The sequence below is a fragment of the Gaeumannomyces tritici genome (genome assembly GCF_000145635.1).
Source record: "Gaeumannomyces tritici R3-111a-1 unplaced genomic scaffold supercont2.7, whole genome shotgun sequence".
In the NCBI taxonomy this organism is placed as follows: Eukaryota; Fungi; Ascomycota; class Sordariomycetes; order Magnaporthales; family Magnaporthaceae; genus Gaeumannomyces; species Gaeumannomyces tritici.
Genome location: NW_008804551.1, coordinates 1,451,141 through 1,472,977, shown reverse-complemented (window position 1 = coordinate 1,472,977; position 21,837 = coordinate 1,451,141). Strand labels below are relative to the sequence as shown.

The 21,837-nt window shown below is 53.1% G+C and overlaps 12 protein-coding genes across 12 annotated transcripts in view; 5 read left to right on the top strand and 7 right to left on the bottom strand.

Annotated features, from left to right (window-relative positions):
* The window catches only part of GGTG_11811 (hypothetical protein), a gene marked incomplete at its 5' end in the record, with an annotated part of 1,503 nt that extends 976 nt beyond the window's left edge, over positions 1–527 (bottom strand). Inside the window, 3 exons of the mRNA XM_009229702.1 lie at positions 64–132; positions 230–346; positions 451–527. Coding sequence (XP_009227966.1) covers positions 64–132; positions 230–346; positions 451–527 — 263 coding nt within the window. The remainder of the gene's footprint in view (positions 1–63; positions 133–229; positions 347–450) is intronic.
* Positions 1–2,724, top strand: GGTG_11810 (hypothetical protein; the record flags this gene model as incomplete). The annotated part of the gene is made up of 1 exon (XM_009229701.1): positions 1–2,724. Exon 1 carries the CDS (start codon positions 2,065–2,067, stop codon positions 2,722–2,724), a length of 660 nt encoding a protein of 219 aa, XP_009227965.1. The 5' UTR covers positions 1–2,064.
* Positions 2,725–3,478: 754 nt separating this feature from the next.
* Positions 3,479–5,188, top strand: GGTG_11809 (hypothetical protein; the record flags this gene model as incomplete). Its single annotated transcript, XM_009229700.1, has 1 exon — positions 3,479–5,188. The coding sequence occupies one exon, from the start codon at positions 3,479–3,481 to the stop codon at positions 4,490–4,492; it is 1,014 nt and encodes a 337-aa protein (XP_009227964.1). The 3' UTR covers positions 4,493–5,188.
* A 662-nt stretch (positions 5,189–5,850) lies between these two features.
* GGTG_11808 (hypothetical protein) lies at positions 5,851–6,312 on the bottom strand (the record flags this gene model as incomplete). Its single annotated transcript, XM_009229699.1, has 2 exons — positions 5,851–5,973; positions 6,112–6,312. 2 exons carry the CDS (start codon positions 6,310–6,312, stop codon positions 5,851–5,853), a joined length of 324 nt encoding a protein of 107 aa, XP_009227963.1.
* A 1,130-nt stretch (positions 6,313–7,442) lies between these two features.
* On the top strand, positions 7,443–7,949 carry GGTG_11807 (hypothetical protein; the record flags this gene model as incomplete). The annotated part of the gene is made up of 1 exon (XM_009229698.1): positions 7,443–7,949. The coding sequence occupies exon 1, from the start codon at positions 7,470–7,472 to the stop codon at positions 7,947–7,949; it is 480 nt and encodes a 159-aa protein (XP_009227962.1). The 5' UTR covers positions 7,443–7,469.
* Positions 7,950–8,352: 403 nt separating this feature from the next.
* On the bottom strand, positions 8,353–8,873 carry GGTG_11806 (hypothetical protein; the record flags this gene model as incomplete). The annotated part of the gene is made up of 2 exons (XM_009229697.1): positions 8,353–8,691; positions 8,825–8,873. 2 exons carry the CDS (start codon positions 8,871–8,873, stop codon positions 8,378–8,380), a joined length of 363 nt encoding a protein of 120 aa, XP_009227961.1. The 3' UTR covers positions 8,353–8,377.
* Positions 8,874–9,468: 595 nt separating this feature from the next.
* GGTG_11805 (hypothetical protein) lies at positions 9,469–9,823 on the bottom strand (the record flags this gene model as incomplete). The annotated part of the gene is made up of 2 exons (XM_009229696.1): positions 9,469–9,634; positions 9,813–9,823. The coding sequence occupies 2 exons, from the start codon at positions 9,821–9,823 to the stop codon at positions 9,469–9,471; spliced, it is 177 nt and encodes a 58-aa protein (XP_009227960.1).
* Positions 9,824–10,989: 1,166 nt separating this feature from the next.
* Positions 10,990–11,988, top strand: GGTG_11804 (hypothetical protein; the record flags this gene model as incomplete). Its single annotated transcript, XM_009229695.1, has 3 exons — positions 10,990–11,016; positions 11,236–11,674; positions 11,966–11,988. The coding sequence occupies 3 exons, from the start codon at positions 10,990–10,992 to the stop codon at positions 11,986–11,988; spliced, it is 489 nt and encodes a 162-aa protein (XP_009227959.1).
* Positions 11,989–12,189: 201 nt separating this feature from the next.
* GGTG_11803 (hypothetical protein) lies at positions 12,190–13,734 on the bottom strand. The gene is made up of 2 exons (XM_009229694.1): positions 13,261–13,734; positions 12,190–13,133 (listed from the first exon to the last, which is right to left on the bottom strand). The coding sequence occupies exons 1-2, from the start codon at positions 13,382–13,384 to the stop codon at positions 12,481–12,483; spliced, it is 777 nt and encodes a 258-aa protein (XP_009227958.1). The 5' UTR covers positions 13,385–13,734; the 3' UTR covers positions 12,190–12,480.
* Positions 13,735–14,374: 640 nt separating this feature from the next.
* GGTG_11802 (hypothetical protein) lies at positions 14,375–14,902 on the top strand (the record flags this gene model as incomplete). Its single annotated transcript, XM_009229693.1, has 3 exons — positions 14,375–14,418; positions 14,514–14,715; positions 14,801–14,902. 3 exons carry the CDS (start codon positions 14,375–14,377, stop codon positions 14,900–14,902), a joined length of 348 nt encoding a protein of 115 aa, XP_009227957.1.
* Positions 14,903–16,287: 1,385 nt separating this feature from the next.
* On the bottom strand, positions 16,288–17,882 carry GGTG_11801 (hypothetical protein; the record flags this gene model as incomplete). The annotated part of the gene is made up of 3 exons (XM_009229692.1): positions 16,288–16,698; positions 16,976–16,986; positions 17,870–17,882. 3 exons carry the CDS (start codon positions 17,880–17,882, stop codon positions 16,288–16,290), a joined length of 435 nt encoding a protein of 144 aa, XP_009227956.1.
* Positions 17,883–19,309: 1,427 nt separating this feature from the next.
* GGTG_11800 (hypothetical protein) lies at positions 19,310–21,151 on the bottom strand. The gene has a single exon (XM_009229691.1). It carries the CDS (start codon positions 20,699–20,701, stop codon positions 20,207–20,209), a length of 495 nt encoding a protein of 164 aa, XP_009227955.1. The 5' UTR covers positions 20,702–21,151; the 3' UTR covers positions 19,310–20,206.
* Between the last annotated feature and the right edge of the window lie 686 nt (positions 21,152–21,837).

Here is a 21,837-nt window from a genome sequence, read left to right as displayed (position 1 = left end):
GTGGTGGGCGATGAGCCGCCGCCGCCGCGGGCGGCGGTCTTGAGAGGAGGGGCGTTGGGGCACTTCATGCTGTTGAGCATGGACTCGTAGACGTCGTTGAGGTTGTCCGGGGGGCACAGGCTGGTGTAGCAGCTATTGTTTTTTTGTTTTTTTTTAGGTTCACAGGGTCAGCAAAACTGGGGCCCTGTCGGGGTGGCCGGTCCCCTTCTCCCCCCCAGCGGCGGCTTACCTGTAGTGGAGGCTCAGGGTGCTGCAGACGCACGGCGTCTTGAGGGCCGGCTGTGTATAGGTTTCGCATGTGACGCCTACCGTCTTGACGACGTTGGCTCCGCAGTTGAGGAACGGCCTGGGGGTGGGTTTATCGGGACGAGTCAGTTGAGGTGCGTGAAAAGGCTATCTTGAGGGGAGGGCGAGCTAGAGACTGAGCGAACATACGTCTAGTTCCTGCACATGGTTCCGACCTGGGCCGAGACGAGCCCTGCAAGCAGCATGGCCGACACGAGGAGCTGGGAGAATCGAGACGCCATTTTGTCAATGTGCTTTCTGGGGCGGGGATGGCAGTGACGAGCGTAGTTCTACAAGCAACAATGATACAGAAACGCGCATTCCCTTCCCAGACAGGCCAGAACAGGCATATTTAATACGCCTGTCCAGCTTGCCTGAACTGCCAACTATGGCGTCCCGCGAGGTCGATGCGCTGTCCATGGCCTCGCTTAACATGGCAGATGGACTAACCAATGGCCATGCCTAGCCCGTCTCGAACCATTAAGCCAACTTGATATCTGGACTTTGGACGCGGGAATCAACGTCTGTGACGTTCCAATTAGGCCAGCCTGCGTGAGGCTGATTTTAGCTCTTGGGGCTGGCAGCCATATCCGAACCCCTGGTCTTGAGGCGCCGATAGTGGCGGGTCTAGACGCACCCAAAACCCGGGTTGGGCGTTTGTTGGGAGGACGCACATATGTGGCGACGTCATTGTAACCATTTTGCTCCTTTATTTTTCTCACCTTCCATTAGATGCACAACACGGGTGCATCTGCAAGAGAAAGGCACGGCATTCCTTGGTCGACCTGATCCAGCTCGCCGAGGGCCATGTTGCAGGCCGAGGCGCTGAGCCATGTAGCCTGGTGGTTTTGGCCTTTAGTCTGTGGCACAGGGCGCAGCAGCTTTGGTCCCCCTCCCTGCGCTGCCAAGAATATCTCCAGCCCCAGTGGCTGCGCGGTTCGGGCGCTTTTGCTCGCTTGGAACCCCCTGAGTTTTCCAAGCCGATCGGGATCTGCAATGTGACTCTCCACCGTCCTTGGGTAGGAACAAGCGCCACGATCGATTTGTGCCTCAATCAACGACATGGACACTTGCTCCAAGGACTTTGTTGCATTTCTCAATCGGTCTGCCCTGAGAGTGCAGGACCTGGCGGTTGTCAAGTGCGTGCGACGATAGCGCTTAGTGGGCCAGCAGGCGATCCACAAGGAGGCTTGGCTTCCTAACGGCAGGGCTGATTGGCTGCACCCGTCTTTTGCGTCTGACGTCCGCCACACAGGAAGGACACAGCCATTCCTTTGTGCTCCTTCGCCCCGCGTCTACCGTGGAATGTCGTGCTTCTACGACCACCAGTCAGGGCCGGCTGCAACGCCCCAGCACAAGCGCCGTCCAGAGACCCGGTCCACAGTAAGAACCAGCGGGCCCTGCAGCTGGAGCTGCCGCATCAGGAAACCAATGCTTGCTGGGGGCTTACACGCGGATTGCGGCTTACGGCCACCGGTCGTCACGGCGGCTACTGACTGTGCTTAACGCTTCTCCGTCCCCTGTTTTTACTGTATCAGCACCATAGGCGGCGGGAGGGCATTGCCGGCTCTGCCGGGAGCACTCGCGAGACAGCATCCCCTTTGAACATATATATCTTGCATCTCGGACTGGAAATCAAACGAATTGGAACCAGAACATCATCAACACAACAGCAACATCTTGTGCACCACCACAAAAACAACACAACAATAAACATCTTAGATCCGTCCCTAGCCCCAACACCAACACCCTCGCAAACCACTTATACCCGCTAACAAGATGCACATGTTCAAGTCCCTCGCCGTCACCCTGGCCGCCTTCGGCACCGCCGTCTTCGCCACCACCGACTCCCAGCTCGCCTCGGAGATCAAGCAGATCACCGACCTCGCCGCCGCCATCGAGGCCCAGCAGGGTGGCGTCCGGGCCCGCAGCGCGCCCTCGGACAACGCCCAGCTGGCCGCCGAGATCAAGCAGATCACCGACCTTGCCGCCGCCATCGACGCCCAGGGCGTCCAGGCCCGCTCCATCGGGCCCAGCGACGCCGAGATCGCCGCCCTGGCCCGCCAGATCAACGGCGGCAGCGGCGCCCCGCTCGCCCGCCGCGGCGACTCCGCCTCCTCCGGCATGCCCAGCCGCGCCGAGATCGACGCCCTCGCCCAGCAGATCAGCCAGCTCTCGGCCCGCGCCGACGAGCACACGGCCCTCGTGGCCGCCCGCGCCGCCGCCAACGACATGCCCAGCCGCGCCGAGATCGACGAGCTCTCGCGCCAGCTCAACCAGATCGCCTCGGCCGCCGGCAACCAGCGCCGCGACCTGCCGCCCCGCCTCGCCGCCCGCGCCGACCAGGTCCAGGCCCGCGGCATCGGCAGCTTCTTCAAGAAGGCCTTCGGCACCGTCACCAAGTTCGTCGGCGGCTTCCTCGGCCTGGGCCGCCGCTAAAGCGGCTCTCGCCTGCCGGTTTCTGCCCACCCACGGGTTTCGCAAGTGACCGGTGGCTTTTTCCTTTGTTTCATCCTCATTCTCCTACTTCTCTTCCCACCCATCTTTTGGTTTACTGCGCTGGCGTTTTGGGTTTTACTTGGCTATCAGGGGCGGGGCTAGGGGAGCGGTTTCGACATTGGGCGCGCTTTGGAGTTCTCGGAATTAAAAGGTTAGCACTAGCGTCCATCATTTTACACATCCTCCATCTCCATGACAGGATCTTTCATCTTCTTTCTCGGCCAATGTTTTTTTTTATTTGTGCGTACGCCCACGTATTGAAGCCCCAGGTAGGAGCAGGAGCGCCAGTGAAAACCCCTGCGTTTCGCCACTGAGACCAGCCCTGAACTCGACATTCACCAGCCCCTCGAATGCCAAAGCCCAGGACGTATTGGATGCAAATATGCCTGGTATTGACGGCCGCACCGGACTAGGCATCTTCACCAATCCAGAATCCAATATATAGCCGATAGCCACACAAACTGGCAGCGACTAGGACCAATACCACCTGTTTCGGTTCTCTTGTCAGCTTCTCCCTATCGGAATGGCTCTACTGTTGTGTCAGAAATACCCTCGGTATTGACCGGTCCCGGAACCCCGACATGTCAGCATCTACTCCGATCCCTCTTCTGCCAGAGCCACGGCAGAATACTCGCAAGGTACTCATAAAATCGCCCGGGTTCACAAAGGAGCCGATCTTTCGCCCGTCGTAAACATGACCGTCAGTTCTACTCTACGTTCTGTGGAGGCTGCCATCCCTGGTGCCGATTTCAACGCCGGCATCGGATCGTTTGCAAATATCTCCTCTCCAACTACCATACGGAACATCACTCGTGCGGAGCCATCGATGACCTTTGACACATCGCTGCCGAGCCCCTCCAAGACGACCACTATTCTCCCACTAGTTACTCCAACAAAGTCCGACGCGACAACGACGACGAGAGTGGACGCTACGACGAGAGTGACTGCAACCACGGCACTTCCATCAGCCGCCTCCATTACCACCTCTATCTCGCGCATGGGTGGCTCAGCTTCCTCCAGCACTAGTGCTAATGCACCGCCACCCAGAACACTTCCCACAGCTAATGCCGGCTCCAGCACAACTTCCTCAAGCAGTCCTCCAAGCGCTGAACCGTCACCCCCGCATCGCTCCTTCGCCACTATTACCACCATATTCAGCAGCAGCAGCAGCAGCACTGCCATCTCCAGCACATTGAGCATCTCCAAAGAGGTGTCTAGAACATTTGCTTCCCCCTCACCTTCAACGTTGCCGAAGACCAGCACAGTGGACGTACCAACATCGAGAGAGCCCTCGACGACTAGTCTCGCTACCGCCAGCGGTTTATCACCGGCCCTAACTACCCCCACCTCTGCGCCGTCTGCAGCCCCGGCGACCTCACCGGCAGGCCCTGCTGCCGAGCCGGTAGACACAGACTTAACTCGTCTGCGCATGGTCACCACGGCCCCAGACCCGACGGCGGAGCCCATGGGGGCACGGCGGTCTACGGCGGGCCACACCTCTACCGCTGAATCCGCGCAGAATGGCTCCGCCCCTGAAACACCTCAGCAAAGCGGCGGCTCCACGGCGCCTCCGCCTAGCCGCATCGGGGGCAAAACCGATGCTGTGGTAGTGTCTGGGCTTTGTAAGCCCCGGTGCCAGGGAGGCGGCCTTGGCGCAGCCTTGGCCGTTCTGGCAACTGTTGCTACCGTAATCAGGATGCTTTGCTAGAAAGCGTTGCGAATAGCAGATGCAGACCGGGTCCTCCTTTTCTTGCTGGCGAGTCCCTCCTTCTCGGCGGACCGATGCTCGGTGCGCTGCAACGCGAGGTCCTGAGTCATATCTGCGGCCGTGGGTGTCGACTGGAGAGACAGGCTGAGAAAGGAGGTGAGGACAGTGTTGGGTATAAAAGTGACACAGTCAATAGCACACTCGGGGCTTCCCCGACAAGAGCGGGGGGAGAGGAAACGGGTTAAGTCAGTGCACCCCCTGTCCGACCACCCCCCCGTCCGGACACTCTGTAAGGATCCGATTAACACCAAACCTACTACATTCAACTGCAAATTTCTACCTTTATTCAAGCCACCTCGATGCAAAACAAAGCTAATTCCTATTTAGAATTTTCCAGGCTTTCAAACGCACTATTTACTTTTTCCAAATCCTCCCCTTTCTTTGCAGCAATTTGGCGGATATCCATAAAGCCTCGTTGGGATTAAAAGCCAACCTTTTTTTTTTGCAAAGCTTTTGTGCTTCCAATTGGGGTTTTAACCGCTTAATTTTTGCTAAACGGTAATTAAATCGTATTTATGCGCTTCGTAGCCTTTTTGTAGCTTTTTTTTTTAAAAAAAAAGCCGTATTGTAAAGCTTGTAAGGATTCGGGCTTTAATAAAGCTAATTTGGGTAGCCAATTTTTCCAATCGCTTAAAGGTTTCCTAAAATATTTAGAATGCTTGGAAAAGTATTGTTAAACGTTATTTGGCTTTATTATGCTTTGTAACTTGTTAAATTCCGGATTATTAATTGTTTAAAGTAAAATTGTTAAGAACAAAGCGGTTTATAAAGGGTTTATATACCCAAAGTGTAAACACTCAGCTGTCAGGGGCCGATCGGTGCAGAGGCGGGTGGTCACCAGGTCACGGGCCGGATGCGGTGTCTCCTTTGTCAGGCCTCCGTAAATCTCCTACCAAAGGTGCTATCTCCAACCAAGATTGTTCCTTCTCTGACCTCCCCCTCCCTCGTGCCCCTTCGGGCACGCGGGGTCGGTCCTTTAAGTCCTCCGCGCTCCATGCGCCTTCGTGCAATTTAAGCTTCACCCTATCTTTTAGCTTCGCCATTATGCTTTGGCCGCGACACCGGCACCTCGCCGGCACGTCACCGGGAGGGTCCGTGCCCGGCCAACTGTGCCAGTGCCCCCTTCCTCCTTTCTGCCGGGCGGTCTCGCCCGTGCATTTGACGCTCCCCGCTTTCTGCCGGGCGGTCTCGCCCGTGCTCCTGACATCAGCTCCCTCCCATGTCCAGAACTCGCTTTATATCTCTCGGAAGCGGTGTGTTCCGAGTCCGTTTATACGCAAATACACGTTTCTCCAGACTCAGGCCATCAGATATAGGGCCGTGGCCACCACCACCCAAGCGCACGACATGATGGCCGCGCTACCCAGGCTGGCCGCATTACGCTTGTCCGGCGGCGGCGAGGACACACTCGCCCCACCGGACTCGGCGCCGTCCCCGCCCCGTTAGAAGAAGTATTGGTCGAGGCGCTGCTGCTGCCCTTGACGGGAGTGCTGCCGGTTTGGTGCCTGGGGGGGCATTCGTGGCGATGGTGTTGGCGGGGGCCCAGGAGCGGCACTTACGCCGGTGGCTGATGCTGACGTAGTCGGCCCAGTATACGGGGTGCTGGAGTCGACGAGCGTGTGCGAGACAGATTCGCAGCCACCCCCAGGAGCTTGCCGACGCCCGTGAACCACGGCCTGCTTATCTGCGGCGGCGGGGTCGAGCGGCTCGAAAGCCGGTTGCTTTGGACGGATCTGTTTGTGGCGACGGGGGGGAGGCATGGGCTAAACACCCAAAGTAAAGCTGTGAGGAAGGTGATGGTGCGAAATAAGGACTTGCGTCAAGAACAAAACAACTGTTGAAGGAGGTTTAATATGGGCCATAAACTTGTGGGACGATCCCGCACATGGACAGGAACTATGACATTTGGCAACATGCGAAGTCATCTGGGAGAGGGTAGCTGGGAGGGTAAGGCACAGGCCGCCGTGGGGCATGTACGCTTGTACCGTGGTATGTACTATCCAAAGACGCTGGCCCAGAAAAAGGTACCTATTTTGAATAAGCTCCGTAGGTGCTTTACACAAGACGAAGACTCCACAGGGTGTTACTAACGGCTCCACAACAATTGCAAAGCGAGGCTACATTGATCACATGGGTCCCAGGATTTTCCAACTATCCGGAACGGGTCGGCTTGCTCCTGCTGCGGGCCGCTGCCGATGCAGGGTCTGGGCATGCGGCTCCACAGTTTAAGTAGGGATGGGACAGCCGCACTCAAAAATGTCCGCGACTTCCCTCGCCCCTCTCCCATTCCTATCCCCACTCCCTTCCGCAATCCCCTCCTCCCCGCTCCAGGGGGCCCAGCTACCCATTTTACCCATTCCCAAGCAATAAATATGCGCATTAGTGCTACGCTCTCTCCTCCGCCAAACCCCTCCACTAAAACCAACGTAAGCCATGCCTGTGGCTAGATCTTAGCGTGGCAGTCGTGCAGCTCCCGTAGCCACCGGCGGTGCAGCTCTTCGGTCGGTAATGCGGAACCCAGCCTTGGCGGACTATTCAAATGGCTCCCACCACGAGACAAACTGAATCCCGAAAACTATAGCGCGAAGGTAAACGGTACCGCCCTAAACAAAGATTGTTATAACCATCCAGATATAATTCGCTCGGCCAAGCAGGACGAAGGTGGGGTCATCGTGCTTGGGGTAAACAAATGTGAATCTGCCGCCACTGCACACTCATCGCTAATATTGGAAGTAAATGGCGTCCTTTAATAACGAAACCCTCGAAGAGCATTATCGACTGAAGCCCAAGGACAAAATTAAGCACCTCCAGAGTTTACATATGCCCATCGCTCCTCTTCAACCGCACCCCCAGTTAGATCCCGCCCATACAATGCTCTTGAAAACCTCCGACGGCCGGGCGCCTCGAAAGGGAGGAAATGCGGCGGGTAAAGTTGAAGATCCTGGAGCCTTATTACGGTGGCAGGCATAAGCATGGCGTCTGCGGGACCACGGAGATGTCCTTCCAAGCGCTCAAGGAATATGTCCGTTTAGGGACGACACATTTTTGCTTCGCCTTGTTCCACCGCGAGTCAATAACATATCAGCAGCTGGCCGAACACCGAACAATATTCGTAACGGCGTCCTCCATTCGCACCCGCATGGCTCGGCTTTGCACACTGCCATCAGTCCCGCAACCGAGAGACAGCACCTCCTTTCGAGTCCGCCAGTCTTTTACGGAAGCATTCCATCAAGAGACCTTCGCGCGGCAAGGCGTTTATCGGCGGGTTCCCTCGAAAGTCAACCGCGTGGCTACGACTCCGCCGTTTAGAGCACAGCTGATTCCTCCGCTGGGCAACTTGGGCATGGAGCAGGATTACTGGGGCTTTCCGGGGCGATACGCCGTTCCAGTAACTTAAAGTGGTTCATTGTAATTGCCCTTATTACTGTTCTTCTGTGCGCAGCAGCTGTTCTTCTGTGCGCAGCAGCTGTTTTCTGTAAGGAGCATATCGACTAGGGATGCTGCTCTGGGTGCTTGGAATCTCTGCAGTGGAGACGATCACGTCTTCGTGGGCCGGTCTCGTTGAGTTTGTTAACGTGCGCAGATAAACACTGCAGTGGATAAAAAAACTGTAACGGACTGTGTATAACGGTGTTCATTGAGTAAGCGTTAGCCAAGTCCGCATCGAGCGGCAACACCTTTCCACTGAAGGAAACCGGCGTAACGCATGTTACACCTTGAGGTCGAGGTCGATCATTCGGCTTTTGCGTACCCGCGCCGCTCGCACAACGATACAGGATAGCCGAGGTAGAGAAACTTACGTGCTGAATTAATCCCGCCATTTGCTCATGGTGGCTGGGTGCCGCGTTCTAACAATCGTAAAGCACCGCAGGCCTTCTTGCCAGAAGACTTGCTGGTGCAATGGAAAAGGAAGAACAAATCTGAAACTCCCGATGGCGGCAAGCCGGGCAGAGCTGAAAGCTGCGTGCCGCCGTTGTTTGCTGCGCACGGCAAGCCGGAGAATTGAGGTCCGAAAACGAGCAGACGGCGCGCAGTTGGCGGTCGGTTGAGCCGCCGCAGGGTGTTACGAGGTGACATTAGCAGGTATAAGAGCTGGGCGCTGCGCCGACGAGAGCTGCAAAAATGCTTTGGAGCGAAGCCTGGGACCCGTTTAATAGGTCAATCAAAGCCGCAAACGTGGCAGCGCACCGCCTCGTTGACGCGCTTGGGGCTGTGCCAGTCGCCAGTCCACCTTGCAGCCTTACCCCTCCCTCTGCAGCTTTAACAACGCACCTTCGGGTTTTCGACAAACCGCCATCGATGTTTTAACCGCGGCATCCATTCGTTCCGTATGCCGATCGTTAACTTTCGATAACCACCTTTTTGTCTGCCACCTGCTTGCCGCGTAATGGAGGGGTTAGGAGCAGCAGCGAGCGCTATCGCGGTAATTAAGCTTGCCGCAAAGATCGGCGCCTTCTGTCTTCAATACTCCCGCAACGTTAAAAGCGCCAAGCACGACACCGCACGCTTTCGACAGTAAACAAAAGCTTTTAAGGCAATCGCCGAAGGTGTGCAACGGCTTTTGCAAAGTTTAAATGGATTTCGATTTAAAATTGCGCAAAACCTGCACAACGCCTTTGCGAACGCCAGCACGCAATTCGATCCCATTCGCGCAAAGCTAAAAGAAATATTAAATACGGGTCGTACGGGGCGGGCTATAAAACGTGTGGGTTTACGCGCTTTTGCATAGCCGTTCAAAAGCAAAAACGTCGACAAGGTTATCAACAACCTCCTGCAGGAGCGGAACGCGATTTCCGCCGTTTTCTTAATTGACCAAACGTTCGTTACCTTACTTACAAACCGACGTTACGCAGTTAACATCGAGCAATAGCACCTTTACCTTCGACATTAACCGCAAAATCGATTTTTTAAAGCTTTTAATCGCGAAAAGCGCTGCATTCGATACCCAAGCAAACGAGCACGATTTTAATTGCCACCCCGATACCCGCGTGGACCTTTTCGCCGACATTTACAAATGGATCGGGGATTTCGACGGAAAATGCATTTTTTGGCTGCGCGGCATAGCTGGAACCGGCAAATCGACTATTTTGCGAACGGTAGCTAAAAACTTTCCGAAGCAAAAGTACTTAGCGCTAGCTTTTTTTTAAAAAAAAGCAAAAGCGACCGTAGCAAAGCGGTTATATTATTTATTACTATATTCGTTTAATTTATTTATTAATTACTAAGCTTAGCATTGCATGTTTAAAGCGCTATTAATTACGATTCGGCCATTATTAATAAAATTTTAAAAAAAACAATTCGAAAAGCTTTTTTTAATACCGTTAAAAAATGCAAAGGTTTTAATTTTTAAATATTTATTGTAATGCTGGATATTTTTAACAAATGCAATTGAAAAAAGGATGCTATTATTTTTATGCGCTTTTTTTTAAAGCTAAAAAACGATATTTTTCCGTTTCCGATTTTTCGTAACCAGCAAATCCGAATTGCTTATTCGTTTTAGCTTTAAAAACATTAACGGCAATTATTAAAACTTAACCTTTTACAAAAAATTTAAATTCGATTTAAAAAAGGATATTTTTACGTTTTTACGTTCGAAATTAACCCGCGTTCGGAAAAACTTTAACAAAACCGTAACAAAGCTAAAGTTGCCGCCCAATTGGCTTTTACTTACTAATTTTACAATTTTGTTAATATGGCTGTACCGCTTTTCGTTTTTGCATTAACGGTTTGCTGCTTTATTGCTGATAGCGATTCTGGCGATTTTGGGGAACAATTAAATAAAATCTTCAAGTACAAAGCAAAAAGCAAATGGTTTTAGCTTTACGCAACGTATTTACCAATTTTAAACTAGCATTTTTTTAAGCAAATAAAAAAGGAATAACTTATAATTGTAACGTAATTCCGCAACATAATTGGAATTATTGTACTTTTTGCTAACCTTTTCCCTTCCGTATCGCTAGCACGTATTTTCGGCAAAACCCAATTCGATATAAATTCGAAGCTGCGCCCGTTGCATTTTATCCTTAACATTTTAAATAATCCTTTCGTTTTTATCAAATTGCTTTACTTGTTTTTTCGTAATTTCCTTATTAATTAAAAAAATTGCGATGCGAACCTTTTTGGGTTAACACGCGGGGAACCTATAAGCAGCTGGCGAACCGCTGCTTTAAATTGCTATTAACCGGCGATACCTTTAAAAAAACATTTGCAATTTGCGTTATCCCGGCACGCTACGGTTCGAAATTAGCGCGCTTACCATTAATGTCGCCCTGTTACCCAAAGTTTAATATGCTTGTCGATATTGGGTTTACCATTGCAAAAAAGGTACGCGTTAAATACGGGATAGCTATCCCGTCCACGCCTTTTTAACTAGCCATTTCCTTTATTGGTTAAAAGCATTAGGCATTGTAGGGCGAATCCGGGAAAGTATTGGCATAATGGCGGACTTGCTCAATCTGCTTTACGTAAGTGTATACGCAGCTTTCCAAGTTACAAAAATATACTAACCCAGCTTACAGCCAAAAAAACAGCAGTATAATATTTTTCGTAACATACAGCGCTTTATTTTAAATTGTTGTGCTGTTATTAACGCATCGCTTTTGCAACTTTATTGTTTAGCCATTATCTTTGCGTTAAAAAACAGCGGTATTTAAAAAATTTGTTATAACCATTTTCCCAACTAGCTTTTATTGGTCCCACGGGTAAATCTGGACTGGAATGCATGTTTTCAAACGCTTAAAGGGCATAGCAATTGGGTTAATTTAATAGCCTTTTCGCGCGACGGCTGGCAGCTCGCGTCGGCGTCGTACGATAAAACCGTTAAGCTTTGGAACGCGGCAACGGGCGCATGCGCCGCAACGTTCGAAGGGCATAGCGATTCGGTTAGGTCCATGGCCTTTTCGCGCGACGGCCGGCAGCTCGTGTCGGTGTTGGCCGACACTACCGTTAAACTCTGGGACGCGGCGACGGGCGCATGCGCCGCGACGCTCGAAGGGCATAGCGATTGGGTTAGGTCCGTAACCTTCTCGTGCAACGGCCAGCAGCTCGCGTCGGTATCGTACGATGGAACCGTCAAGCTCTGGGGCGCAGCAACGGGCGCGTGCGTCCAAACCGTCAATATTGGTACGGCCCTTTATAATATCTCATTCGATGAAGCAGGCTCGCGTCTTTATACAAATATAAGCACTATCCTTGTTAATAAGCTACTAACTGTCCATGCAACCCTTTAACCCTTTTTTCAACCGCCTCATTTCCAAAATGTAAAAGTCAATTTTGATAAGGCATGTATTACTTGGAACGGGCGGAATCTGTTGTGGTTGCCGCTTGAGTACCAGCCGGTCCACTCAACTTTAGCCAGATTAACGGTCGCCTTCGGTTGTGCGTCAGGACGGGTGCTACTTTTCCGGTTCTCAGGAGAAAACGTCATTTTTCCTTAGGGAAGAATGTTTAAAGAGGGAGTCCAGCGATAAATAACGTCCTTCATATTTCTTCTAATATCTCTGCCCTTTCTAAGGGTCGTAAGCGGCTAAGGAAAAACCAGCCGAATTTTACAGAGTTCGACGCTAAGATTAGCAAGGTGCACGGTTATTTGCTGAGGTTGTTTTGCATGCGTAGTGAACCATGTCATGAGAAAATAATCATCAGCAACAAGCAATAATGGATTACAAGCTGAGGTTAATGCTTTGTAACTGCGATACAAGGCCGTCCCTTTGCAGGGCAAGAAAGAAAACAAAATGGCGGCTTCCACCAAGAATGACACCTCGCCGTCTCCGGAAACATGCTACACCGCTGGATCCGGGGCCGAATTATATGCTTCCCGTTTCCCTCCCCGTTTCTCCTCGATTCCCCTCCCCCCTTCGCAAGGAGCCCGCAGGCGGCGCATTATCAATGGGGCTTTTGCGTGCGCGTGCGTCGCGTCCTCGTCGTGCTTATTTGAACTCTCCCGAGCCGTGGCAGCGGGTCAGGCCGCCGCGGCCCCTTGGGACCTTCTTGATGCAGGCGCTGATGTAGCCCGAAACCCACTTGTGGCCGAAGTACTGGCCGTCCTCGCGCGAGTCGGCCATCCAGGTGCCGGTCTGGACGAGCGAGCCCGGGCACCCGCGGAACGTGCGGCCGTAAACGCGGTTCGTCCACGGCTGCGAGGTCCAGACGCCTGCCTCGCCCTCGTTGACGGTGATGGTGTATCGCTCCGTGAAGGACGACGTCCAGGTCTTGCTGTAGTTAATGCCCAGGGTGGCGCCGACACGTTCCTTGACGACGCCGAGGTCGAGGCCGGCCGAGACGGTCACCGCGTTGCTGACGCTCCAGCCATTGTCGACGGTGAACTGGATGCCGGAGCGGCCCGCGCCGATGACGACCGAGGACATCTGCACGTCCCAGTCCGTGAAGCGTTGCTTTTTGTCCTGGATGATGGATACGGTGTGCTGGCACGAGGCCTGGCGGGCCTCTAGCTTGGTCAAGTTGGCGAGGGCCTCAGCGTCGGGGGTGAACTTGAGCCACTCCGCGTCGACCGGCGGCGGCTCGCGGAGGATGCCTTCCTTCTCGAGGTACTCGTTGAGCCGAGTCTCGTTGATGACCTCATCTGTAAATTGCCTAGGGTTAGCAAACTCCTCTCCACTGCGCGTTGTTTTCCGCCGCTGCAGCCAATGAAATATGCCGGCCGTCTTTTCTTCGGCCTGTGGTGAAAACTACGGAAAACCCAGACTCACGGTGGTCCCCATTGACAAGAATGTACTCTCCGGCATTCAACTGGGTGGCCGGCTCGTTCGCGGTGGTGGGAGCCGCGATGGCGACCGCCGCTAGGGTGAGAGCGAAAAGGCTGAAGGACTTCATCTTTGGTGGGGAAGCAGAGAGTGTTCTTGAAGGCTGGCTTGGGAGGGGTGGTGTCCAGAAAAGAAAGCCAGAACCCAAGACTCGAGGATCCGTCAACTTTATAGGCAGCCCGACGAAGCGTTGTCCAGCGGAAGCCGCAAAGAAAAAACGCCGAAGTCCAGACCCCGTTCCTCCTGCCTCATCGCCGTGGCCTGCTCACCCGCACACGAGAGGCGAGACTCGGCATATGGAACGGCATCTTTCTTGCGGTTCTCCTATCCGGACACCGAGCGAGGAGCGAGTCGTGATATCGCTTGATCCCTCAACAAATGCAATGACCTGTGGCGGGCCCGAGATAGACTGAGTCGACGCCATCGACAATATGGAAAAACCCGTGAGCCCATTATAGGCCCGACTGCCCAGCGGATGCGGCTGCCCATATGCGAGTCATAAGCGGTCTGTCCGCGCGTCCACCTGCCAGATTCGGTCAAGAAATTTGGTGTAAGTGACAGCGTGTCTGGCGGTGTGTGCCTTGAACCCGTGTGCCTTGAACCCGTGTGCTATGCCCGGTAGGTGGCGGAACTAGTATCCTGGGATCTTCCGTTTGTGGGGCGCAGCGAACATTTTATTGCGCAAGTTTCCGACGAGCCGCCCGTGGTGGACGAGCCCCCGATCCATTCGTGGACTTGAAATCCCGTTTATGACAAGGTTTCGGGGAATATTCATTGGGACAGGGACAGGGAGGGCTCATCGGCGACCGCTCGTCAGGCGACCAGACGAATCTCCAAAATTTGGACGGCGATAGCAACGAGCGAGAGCTTGGCCGGATCAGGATACCGAAGCATCCTACAATCGTCTTATTGCCCTCATTTTCTCAGTTCATCCCAGTGAGTATTTATCCTCGAGCCGTCCTCCTCTAATGGGTGTCGATTTTCCCATCCCTTTGCACCCACCCACCCTCATCCAATAGATCTGGTCTCCCGGCAGAAAAACAGCAACTAAACGAGCATCATGCAGCTTTCCTATGCCTCCGTTCTTTTGGCGCTTGCCGCCAGGTTGGTTTCTCCCTTTCCGAAGCTCCGCCTTACCCCTTGTGGGAAAAGAAGAACAAACCGTCGACTAACTGTCTCGATCTTCTCGGTGTTTCCAGTGCCGCCGCCAGGCTGCACAGCGTCGCCGTCTGCGTCACGGGCAGGAAGACTTCGCCCTCCGGCGGCACCCCCTTCAGCCCCAGCTACACCTGGGCGAAGAACTACGAGATCCTGCCCGCCGCGACCAAGTGCGCCTGCGACCATTACAAGGCTCGCAACACGGGCAACAACAAGTGGGACAAGTGCCCGGACTGCCACTTTGTATGTTCCTACCGGCCCCGTCATGCCCCAGTAAACCCTTTTCTCCAGGGCATTTGGTCGCTGACAAAAGATGATCCACCCATAGGACGGCATTGGATGCAACTCGGCCGCCTGGCACATCGGCGGCGACGAGTTCACGTACTACTGCGAGAAGAAGTGCGGCGCCCAGGGTGCCGAGGCAAACTAAGCCTGCCTGGGGAACCGACACCGCTGCCAATGGGCGGCCACTAGGCTTATTGAAAAGACCGGGGATGGGAGCAAAGCAATTAATTACACGCTTGGGTATCTAGAGCAGTAATAGTAAATTTTAACCCCGTTCCCCCAGTTCGACCTGACCCCATTCCGGGGCCTGGCCAGCAAACAACGTGATGGTCACTGTGGTTCCATTGTACTTTACCACCCACTCTCCTATTTTCCAATGTCAGCTCGGGGAGCAAGTGCCAGATGCATGGTGTGAAAGGCCGCCACTAGAGCTGGGCGAGGAGGACGACGTAGACGTGGATTACCGCGCCTCGTTCTTTGAGGTTGCACGCAGACAGCAGTGTCGTGTGGGGGGGACGCACCCATGAAATCGGACGGAGGGCTTCAAGGCAACAAGGTGGGCCGCTCCGCCCCGGCTGCTCTCGGCCGGCAAGCACCCTCGCCGTCGGTTTAGAGCCTCCCAGCAAGCTCTTGGCACCTTCTGTCGGTGACCACTCCCATGGTCTCGGTAACCCCGCTTCTTGGCTGGAGTCTGGGCCAACAACAACACCGCCCCGAGAAGACACCGCCGGCTGCGCGCCCTGAGTACGGAACGAACAATCGCTCCCCCACTCGCGCGAGTGGAGTCCACGTGCCTGGCTACCTAGGTACCTAGGTGCTCTCTGGCCGTCGCTGGTTACTGCTGGCGGCAATGAGGTGCCTGCTCCGCCTGGCCGCTCGACGACCCATCGATAATGATTCGGGGACGGGACCCGAAAGTGGTCCACAGCGCAATCTCGCTGCGTAGATGGAGCAATAAATGGGATGACAAGTCGCGAGTGGTCTGTGGATAGGTCGGCTCGTCCATCAGGAATTGCGGACGCCCAGGTTGTGTGTCGTGCAGCTAGTCTCCAGCCGGTCTCCAGAAAGGATGTCACCCGACACCAGCCCCAAGATTGACTGTGGGGGTGTCCCGGCAGTTGGCCTTTTTTTCCGCCGAGGAGTGACCTAGCCCCCACGTTCTCTAGGTCCTCTGACGTGCAGCGTCCAGGGAGGGGCCCAAAGGGGCACACTGTGCAGGGGTGACGGACGAGTCAGAGATGGTGGGAGGTCAAGGGTCTACGGAAGCATAACGAAATCCACCAGTGGTTTCAGCGTGGCCCAGACCCATCCGCCGGCATCCCCTACTAAGGTCCTTTCATGCAAAAGATCGCAAAGGAATGTGTCCGCGTATATCCAGTACATTGCCTCCCTCTTCAACAAGGATGTCTCGGAGATCCGGGGAAATAGAAGCGGATAAATGAAATTGTCCTTCCGCCGGATACCGCCACAATACCTTGGTAAGAGGGGTTACTCTGCGCTACGTAAAAGTGCCCCTAATACTCATCTATCTCATAATCCCACATGGGCCTCCAGAAGCTGCTTCTTGGAGGTGAAGGCGGCGCCGGCGTGTGCATTTACACCCCGCCGTCGCGGGGCATCGACATGGAGCCGGGATCCTGCAGCAAATATCAGCGGAGTCAGTATGAAACCTAGGAGTCTACCAACGGGGGGCCAGATTATTATAGTACCAGGAGTGCCCGTTTGTCCAGGGTATGGAATGGCTAGGCCTTGGGCAATGTAGTGGCCGGCGATGCTGTCCGGGCCCACCTCTTCCACCGCGGCCTCGCAGAGGCGGTGCTCGCGGACGTCGGCATAAGCGGGTGGCTGGTTCCCTCTTGTGAACCAACAGGTAGCCCTGTCGTCCGTCTTGGCTATTGTCACGTAGAGCGAAAGATTGCTGCTCTGGTGAATGTTGGTCGGCTGATGTTTGTGGGGAAAAAGAAAAAAAGGAAATTTAAGGCGTGTGCTGGCTCGATGCGAAAGGCCGCTGTATGGAGCTGGATATCTTGCTGACTGGCAACGGTTTGGAGGCAAAGTGCAGGTGGTCCCAAGCTGAACGAGCTTAAAGACCCATCTTCAGGGTTGGGAATTAAGTTAGTAAGTCAAGTTACGGCGGTGACTTTAACTTATTTTAACTGACTAATAACTTACTTAAGTAACTAAATTAGTTAATTTAAGCCATTGCTTTTTTTATTACTTTTTTTATTACTTTTTTAATTATTAATTTTATTATTATTTTATTACTTTTATGTTGCAGGCAGAAGGTATATGTTACAAGGGGATCAATGATCGGCTTGGAAGGTGCTCAATGTATTGATAATTTCTCAAGGCCTCTAGGAGATGCTTAAGGAAGCAGAATCTCCTGTGAGCTCCTTGAGGGAAAGGCCTCCCTTATATAGGCCGTCTGGGAGGTAGAGAAGTGGACGTGATCGGGTACGGGTCCCGACGTGAGGAGCTACCCCTTTTGTCCGGGCGCGTAGTACATGCGAGGTCCTTGTGACTGTCCTTTAACCGGGCCAACCAACGGCCAAGACCTCGTTTCTGGCCTGCGACTCGTCCTGTCGGCCGTCCTATCGGCCCTGAGTCGGTCACCGGCTCAATCCCCGTGTGACAGTATAAGCACGGTGTGAGGCTATTCCGGTTGGATTGCTTTAAGGAGGAAGGGATCTGAGGTGCAGGGCTCCGTAAGAGCCTTTGCCCTTTATATACACGTGACTCCCGTGTCTTCCTTGCTTACTAAGCTTCCCTCCTGATGCCTGGAAGCGTCATACGCTCTCAAGCAGAGGGACCGCTCTTCCAATGCCTCAGGCATCTGCTATCTACGCCTGAAACCTCTCCTCTACAGTATATACTGTCTTCTTTGTAACATTTTATTATTATTATTTGTTTTAATTATAGTTTTATTTTACTTTATTTATATATAAAGCAAATTTTAAAAAAAAATTGCAAAAATATGCAAAAGATTATGTGGATTTATAAAAAAAACTTATGCAAAAATTAACTTAAAATGACTAATTAAGTTAATTAAGTAAGTTAAAAAAAAATTAAGTAAGTTATTAGTTAGTTACACCGTTAACTTTGACTGACTTACTTACAAAAGTCATGAATTTAACTTATGGCTTTTGACTTAATTCCCAACCCTGCCCGTCTTCAAGCAGTTAACATCATTGTTTTACCTAGGCTATGGCTTTGTGCGTCGGCTGGGTACCCGCTAAGCTAACCTTCGACACTGCTGGGAGAGGAATGTAGTCTATCTAGCTCAAGTCCAACTTTAAATGCGCACTGCTTCGTATGCCCGCTTGGCTCCAAGCACCCGCTGTACATCCTTTCTGTGCTTGCATAATTGCTTTAGCCCCTTTCGCAAATTGGTCCATAGCCGCCAGCATGGGTATTGGAAAGCTGCTTTAGTAATTGGAAATCCGAATTTTAATATGTTTAAATTGCAAAATTGTTTCCTTAGCTGTCCTGGGCGTTTTGGAGGTCCAAGGTTCAGGGTTGTTTAAGGGCGTCCTTGGGGGAATTAAAATCCGTAACCTTACATTTGGCTTTTCCAAAACCGAATCCGGATTAAAAAAAGCAAAACCAGCCTTTTGGAAGCCTTTTTAAATTTTTTTTCGGTTATAAAAGCAAAAAATGCCGCTTTAAACGCCGAAAGGAATTCGATTTTGGTTACGTAATTAACGTACGACCTTATTAAATCCTCGATTTATTAACCGTACGCCTTTTTTAGCGGGTTAAAGCACTTAACGTTAAGCGATTAAAAAAAGTAAACGAATGCAAAAGCATGCAAAGCGTAACGGTGGCCCTTAACCCTAACAAAGCCTTTGTAAATATCCGCCAAATTGCTGCAACGAAAGGGGAAGATTTGGAGGAAGTAAGTAATGCGTTTGAAAGCCCGAACGATTCCAAACAGGAATCGACTTTGTTTTGCATCGAGGTGGCTTAAATAAAGGTAGAAATTTGCAATTGAATGTAATAGGTTTGGTGTTGATCGGATCCTTACAGAGTGCGTCGACAGGGGGTGCACTGACTTATGGAAAGTGGGTAAGAGTGGACACTTTGGCAACTGCAAAAAAGGCTTATAATTACCATGTTACAAACAAGCCTTTGCTCCGAAACCTTCTGGGGTCACTTTAATCCCTTGCATCTATCGCTCAATCACACATTCGCAATCTCATCTCAGATAAGCGCCTAATCCTGTGAAGCGAAAGAGAAGTTCATTTTCCCTGCGAAGGAGAAGGAGACAAAATATTAGGAAAAGCAAAACCGCGAAGCTGCCGAGCCGAGCCATGGGCAAATTCTCCCCAGAGGTTTACAGCCACGAACACTTCAGGTTTAACACGGGTTTAAAGGTTTAAAGCGGGGGAAGGGTCGGAGGTAGTAGCAGTGGGCAATAATGCAAGGTAGATTGGCTTTGTCTGCATGATAATTACGAGCAGCTTGTTAACGAAAGGCTGGAAGAAGATTTATGCTAATAAAACACGACGGTCCATACGAGTGTCGACTCGGCTGCGCAGCGACAGGAGAGCCAGGTGCTCTGCTATGCTGTCGCTGTACCCAAAAGCAGCGCACAAGAAACTCAGATTGTGATGCGCCACGCGCTTAACGATTGTACAAGGGTGGGAGTAATTCTAAGCATGAAAAAGAAAAGGGAGTAGTGGCGGCAACAGGGCTTGCGAAGACAAGAAAAGGCTTGTTCTGGAAACATCCGAAAGCGATCGAGACAGGGAAAACCAGAAGACATGTGACAGCGACAGAAAAAAGAAGCTAAGAGATCTAGTGAGCTGACAAAGAAAAAACAGACGAGAGATCAGGCATGGTGAGCCACCTATAGTGGGTTCTTGTTGATGGAGTCAGTAGAGCACCATCTTGGATCAGCCGGATCTGTGAAGCGGCACCGGATGCAGGTGCCTGGTATGACAAGGCGACCTGCAGACCGGCGTCGCCATATTAAAGTGCAGGTCCGGGCTTGTAGCACAAGAGCCGCTGATAGGCAATGAGAGGATGGCTGTTGGGCAAGACGCGCCACAGGTGTCGCAAATCCCAGCGCGATCAGATGGAGTCATTTAGTAGCACACCTGCTGCAGTGCTGCAAGCCGGTGATCAATGACAATCAGCCAGCGACAGGGCGTGAGCCGAAAGTGGCCGCGCAGGGGAATAGAGATGCGCGGCGCGAGAGGTGAGAGGCAAGAGGCGAGTAGATTCGTCAGCTTCTGTCGTGCAGCATGTGGCGTGGCCCACAAGGCTGCGAGACGTCCATCAGCCCCCCGGCAGTTGGTGCTGTCTGGATGCACACCAGCCACCCAAGGGCCACAGGGCCCCACGATTCCATATCTTATCGTGGCGCAGTAGTGGCGGGAGTGGTAGTTGGAAGAACGTTGATGGTCCTACTGGGTGAGCCCAGTCTGAGAGTCCATCCGTGTTCCATTTAGGGCATGGCAGCTACCAAGGACACAGCTGGCAGGCGCAGAGATTGGCAAGCTTTGTAGTTGTCGCACTTGGCCCCATGTTTCAGGGGAGTCGGGGTGGGATAGACCCAGTCCAGGAAGCAGGCGAGGATAATGGTGCGGGCCAGGCCGCCCTCCGCCGCCCACATTGGGCGGCGAGGCGAGGGCGGCGGGGTTGGGTTCCCCGGTGGAACGGGAGGGACGGGGCCCGGGCGGGGTCCATAGGGCGGAGGTGTAGGCGGGTTGACTGGCCTCGGGCGGGTGCGAGGGCCAGCCACGCCAGGGGAGGTGAGGGAGTCGCTGCTGCAGTCCCATAGGTTGCGCTGGGCGTCGCCAAGCGACTGCGTCCCTGAGTTCGCCAAACACTCCTGCTCTCGTACCTGCGGTGCCGGAAACGGCCAGTGCTGGCCAAGCTTCTCTCGGCGCTCGCCGGTCTTCTCGCTGCAGAAGCTCGCGCTAAATCCCTGGGAAGCCATGGTGGTGCAGAGCCGTCTCTATGTCTGAGAATATTGCGATGGGGTTTGAAGAGGAGAGAACTCTGGTGTGTCTTAAGATACTTGGGCGGAGGTAGGAGAAGAGTTCGAGGAAAGGTGATTGTCTATCGGCGATTGTATTTCCTGGCTGATGATAGGAAGTGATTGCGGAGCAAGATTGTGAGTAGAAGAGTGTTGATAGTGCTGTGTTGTTGAGGATGATCAACCGAGACTTGCTGAGATTCAAGGCGGCCATGTCGTGTATATATAGGTAGGTCGGGTTATTCACGGAAGTATCCGCGGAAGGAAGTTCAGGTCGCACATGCGCCTCAAAGGGCCGACCGATGAAGGAGACAAGGTTCGCAGCACGGCACCGCAGCCAGCCTAGGCTTACACAATCTGGAAGGGAGACGGGCAACTCTGCATCGACATCCTTCTCCCTGCTTACCGCTCGCAGGGCTTTCTCAGAGAATACGCATAGTACGGCCGGAAAGGTGCGGTGGTACCATGTTGGTATGGTGGGCATCAGGCAGTGAACAATCACGGTGTGTGACGCCGCAGGCTCCAGCCAGCATGTATTCAGGCTTGGCAGGATGTGTGATAGGAGCAGCAAGTCATTTCGAGGCCCGTATTCATCTCCAGCCCCTGGGCCTCGTGATTGCCAGTCAGGTCTGTATGTCGAAGCTAGAAATAAGACCCGGATTGGAAGGAGCCCCGGATGACGTCGAGACCTAAACTTCACGAATCTCGTCATGTAGAAGGGGGGTGGCTGCAGCGACAGGATCAAAGGGTCGGCTGCGCACGCAAGCAACCGTTTGGTTGAGAACAAAGGCACCAGGGGCCAGGATGGGAACGGGGGACGCGACAGATCGGCCCACGTGGGTCATGGTGACAAGCTTGGGGGTAGGGCAGCGTCGATGGCGTAGACAGCTGTGCATTGGTCAAGGGCATACTGTGATATTTCGGGCGAGGTGGAACGCGTGGGCAGGCATAGAGAGGCTTGGACAGCAGTGGAGAAAAAAAAACGAGGGCGGGGATTCAAGGCGCACCGGAGACAGTACACCGGAGACAGTAAGGAAGAGGGCTTACTACCGGAGGAGAAGTAGGTCCCGGCGAGTGAAACGAAACAAGGCAGAGAA

Coding starts and splice junctions, on each gene's coding strand:
- GGTG_11803 (XM_009229694.1), bottom strand. CDS start 13,384: ATGAAGTCCTTCAGCCTTTTCGCTCTCACCCTAGCGGCGGTCGCCATC. Junction 13,134..13,260: donor TCTTGTCAATGGGGACCACC/GTGAGTCTGGGT, acceptor GGCAATTTACAG/ATGAGGTCATCAACGAGACT.
- GGTG_11800 (XM_009229691.1), bottom strand. CDS start 20,701: ATGGCTTCCCAGGGATTTAGCGCGAGCTTCTGCAGCGAGAAGACCGGC.